The 3,981-nt window shown below is 44.8% G+C and overlaps 1 protein-coding gene across 2 annotated transcripts in view; it reads right to left on the bottom strand.

Annotated features, from left to right (window-relative positions):
- The window catches only part of LOC137632532 (protein bric-a-brac 1-like), a 270,003-nt gene extending 267,044 nt beyond the window's left edge, over nucleotides 1-2,959 (bottom strand). For both annotated transcript variants that reach the window (XM_068364507.1, XM_068364508.1), the window contains exon 1: nucleotides 1,857-2,959. In XM_068364507.1, the coding sequence (XP_068220608.1) occupies nucleotides 1,857-2,696 (840 nt within the window). In that variant the 5' untranslated portion in view covers nucleotides 2,697-2,959. The remainder of the gene's footprint in view (nucleotides 1-1,856) is intronic.
- Nucleotides 2,960-3,981: the final 1,022 nt, after the last annotated feature.

Raw genomic sequence — 3,981 nt, 5'->3', positions numbered from 1 at the left:
TCGTCGCATCAACCATACATCAACGTAGGAGCACAAGCCGAGAAGTAAAATAAGCCTCGGAACCGCATAGATCTTCCCCTCACTCCCTCCCTCTCTCTCTTTTCCTATCGCGACCGCTACTTGACTCCCGTGGATTTTATCGAAAGGGGAAATTTTCCTTTCTGTTCGTTCAAGCGGTCTCTCTCTCCCCTCGTTTCTGACCCCAACCCCCCCTTTATAATAATGACTTATGCTCAACCCATCTCTTTTTCGCTCGCTTAGCAACTGGCGACACTGCTACGCGCGCTACCACCTTTTTCCCCCCTTTTCATTTTTTTCTTTTTCCCCTCCTTCATCTCTTGAGTTGGGTCCCCTCTCCTAACACCCCCTCGGCACCGTCCTCAGCGCTCTCTCTCTATCTATCCCCTCTCTCTTTCTCACCGCTCTCTGAGTCTTACAAGAAGATGAAAGATCTTGACGCAAAGTCGTTTGTTGTGAGGAAGTCGCTACTCAGGGGCAACCGCGACTTTGCGAGGTTTTCAGGATGATGAACGCACTGCTGCACAAATCTTGCATTTTCCCCTCCGATGTTTACGAATAAATAATAAATAACGCATCGCAAATGCCTTAAAAATACGCTCGTTTAACGGCCAAATGAACCAGCAAAGGCTTTTTTTTTTTCTCGGGATGTTCCTTCGAGGTGAGAATTAGCTCATCCCTCGCACCTTCATGTCTCACTATTCATCCGAGTGCGGAGAGAGAGAGAGAGAGAGAGAGAGAGAGAGATGCCGGACTGGAATGAACCCTAGCCAAGAATTTTGGAAAACGTGGAGCATGAATGAGGGCGTTGCTGAAAGGAACGCTAAGCCGCCAAAGGGTGAATTTTGTTGTATATGCATTGATGTCAGATTTATTCATATTTTGAATGTATTCCTCCATACCTTGCTTCAATGTTAATACGTCTTTCAATCTTTCAATTCACAAGATTCTTAAAAGTTAATGCTTGAATCACTTGAACGAGTCACCTTTTTCATCTATCTTCACAGATCGAAAACTACAAATTGCTTACCTGATTCGCACTATACAAACCTCAGAATAATTTACATATTTCAAACACACAAAAAAACTTGTAATCAGGCACTGGAGTTTCTGTCGAACAAAAGTAGTTTATCACACAATGAATAAAATAAGATAAAAAAAAACAACGAAAGCACATTCACAAACACTGAGATGTTTTGAAACGTGAAGCAAAACACTTGTCGTAAAAATAAAACACACACTTGTTGACAGTATTTGACTTGTTCAAATTTTGAATAACAAAGATTGTAAGACTATATAAAAAATCTATATAAGAATGACATTCACGAAAAGCAATCAATAAAAGTATAACACAAAACATATATCAATCAAATTTAATAAAATCCATCAATTATATATCCGCCATCACACAAAAAATAACACCAGCGTGTAATAGCGATTTTTTTTCATCTTCATTAGCACTACGAACAAAAAAAAATGCGATATAACAGACAAGGAGAAAAAGATCGCTTTTAAAAATGGTTCAAGTCACCGAGGGACGTCATGCAAATATATAAATACGCTTTGCGGGTGGGCAGCTGATGCTTACCCCGAGATGACAGCCGCCGCCAAGCATCATGCAAAAGAACGAGCAAGGAAGGAGATTAGGGGCATGGGCACTATAAGAGGATAGGAGGGGGGACATGGGATGAGACGACAGCAGTGCCAAAGCACACACACACAAAAAGCATGGAGAGCATTAAATGGCCGCATTTATGCAGTCAAAGAACATTCAAGTTAAAAAAAGTTTGGTAAATCCCTGAGGACGATTTCTTGATGGATATATGTCATCTACTTACCCTTTCTTCCTCTCGGATCATTTCGGCGATGCCGGGTCGAATTTCGAAGTCGTCATGGACATGGGGACGGGACAGGGAGTGCATGTTAAGCAGCGGCGACAAGGGCGGCAGATGCGGTATGTGGGGCAGGTGCGGGGGCATCTGTGGGGGTGGCATTGGCCCCTGCATGTGAGGCGAGGTTAGATTCGCGAAGGGCGCCGGTGACCCAGGCAGGGGCGCACTACCACCACCGCGAATATGATGGGTGGGTAAACCTGGCAAATCAAGCCCCATGTGTTCGAAGAGTTCGGGGGCGCTGGTAGGTGTCAGGGGCGAGGATGGGCGGCTTGCATGATGGTGTTCCTCGCCTCCTGAAAGGCGGCGGCGTTTACGAGCAGCGGCGAGGACTGAGGAGACGGGGCTCTCGTCGTTCAGGACATTGGCAAGGGCGCGAGCGGCAGGAGATATGGAAGGAGAGGTCAAGACAGCCGTTTCTGCAGGGTCACCATCCACTTCGGCCAGACCTCGGATCTTGAGGTACTCGGCCACACGTAACAACGAACCCAAGTCATCTTGATTGATGTTGATCTCGCCCTTGTACATAAATTCCACGACGGCCTTCAGTTCGGTCCACTTGACCCCCTGCAGGATGATGACTGGGTGGGAGCAGGGGGCATCGGAGAGCAGTTCTTGAAAGTAAGGCGAACATGCTGAAAGCACCATGCGGTGGGCCTTAACACTGTGGCCCTCACATGCTAACGTGACGTCCACGAAACTTTCAGACTGGAATAATTGATCAAACACCTGCGTTAAGTTCGTCTGATAATTGTTCCATCGCAAGCAAAATTGTTGGTTGGCCATGTCCTCTTCAGGTAAGGTCAACTCAGGTGAGGTCACACACCCAGGCCTTAAGAGGCCAGGTGTGGAAGCCAGGCCGTGGCACTGCAGCTTGGAAGGTCAAATGCAGCTCTTTGCACTTACAACAGTCTATTTTAGCGGTGGTTATCAGAAGAGTCACTGGCAGTGTGCCTGATTGCAAAGGCGCACATTCACGGGTGCCAACACTCACACAAGCACACCGTTAGAGACGAGACACATACTCCCTCTCACTCAGTCCCGCACACTGATCCCGCTCAGGCAAAACTGAACAATATTTCTGGTCAGCGCCGCCCTGCCAGACGTACTCAATTAACATTAATCGTCCATACAGCGTCTACCGCTACAATTGTGTATTACGTCAATTATAACGATAACTTATAAGAAATATCACTGAAAAGGATGAAATTACATTGTTGCTGAATGTTCGCGTAATATTAATCATTATCAAATAAATGCATTCGATTATTTGTGTAAACACGGTTAAGAATGAATAAATTACTCATAAACAGAAAAGGAAAATAGCTATAAAACACCAAGTTATAACTACAAAATAATATGACCATAAGAAAACAAACAATATTACGATAAATCCCGCAAACAACGCATAACAATAAAACGAAATAGTAATAAATACAAAATAAATCTGGCTACTCTAAGCTCCTCCCCTCATAGTTGACTCCGCCTCAATGCCTAATAAACTGCAGTTGGCGAGTTCTGGCAGCAAGACGTTCCTACTCGTCGAAATACACTCTAATACACTTGGCAAGGCATGGCAGTTATTGTTATATCACGTGCACAATTACGATGTACGGCACTAGATATGAATTGTTTATTAACCTCGCCATCATTTACGGTTTTAACTGTTCTCCCGGCCAGTTCATTAAGCATTTGAATACGTATAAAAATGAGAGCGATCGCCTAAGTGTCCGTACAGAGAAGTCATGTCGAACAAACACACACACACACCGATATAAACACCTCCCTCCGAAACTCGGGGACGGATGGAAGTAGATCGACTCATTGATTATTTGACGAGTAATATGGTAATGTCACTGTTCCAAATCATCGCAGTGGTATTCCTACGATCCGTGTTCACAAAACGCCAGGAGAACAAACGCAGGCCAAAGATGTCGAAAGACGAAACATGCAATTTTTATTCGTAAGTTTGGCACTTTGAGAACTGAAACGGCACCGTGCAACGAATATATTCCCTCATGTCATATATATACACGGCCGTGATAGGCGTCGTCTCGGTACGACTCTTTCT

This window comes from Palaemon carinicauda, chromosome 41, assembly GCF_036898095.1.
Source record: "Palaemon carinicauda isolate YSFRI2023 chromosome 41, ASM3689809v2, whole genome shotgun sequence".
NCBI lineage: Eukaryota > Metazoa > Arthropoda > Malacostraca > Decapoda > Palaemonidae > Palaemon > Palaemon carinicauda.
Note: the sequence above shows the minus strand (reverse complement) of the source record. Positions and strands in the feature narration are given on the sequence as shown.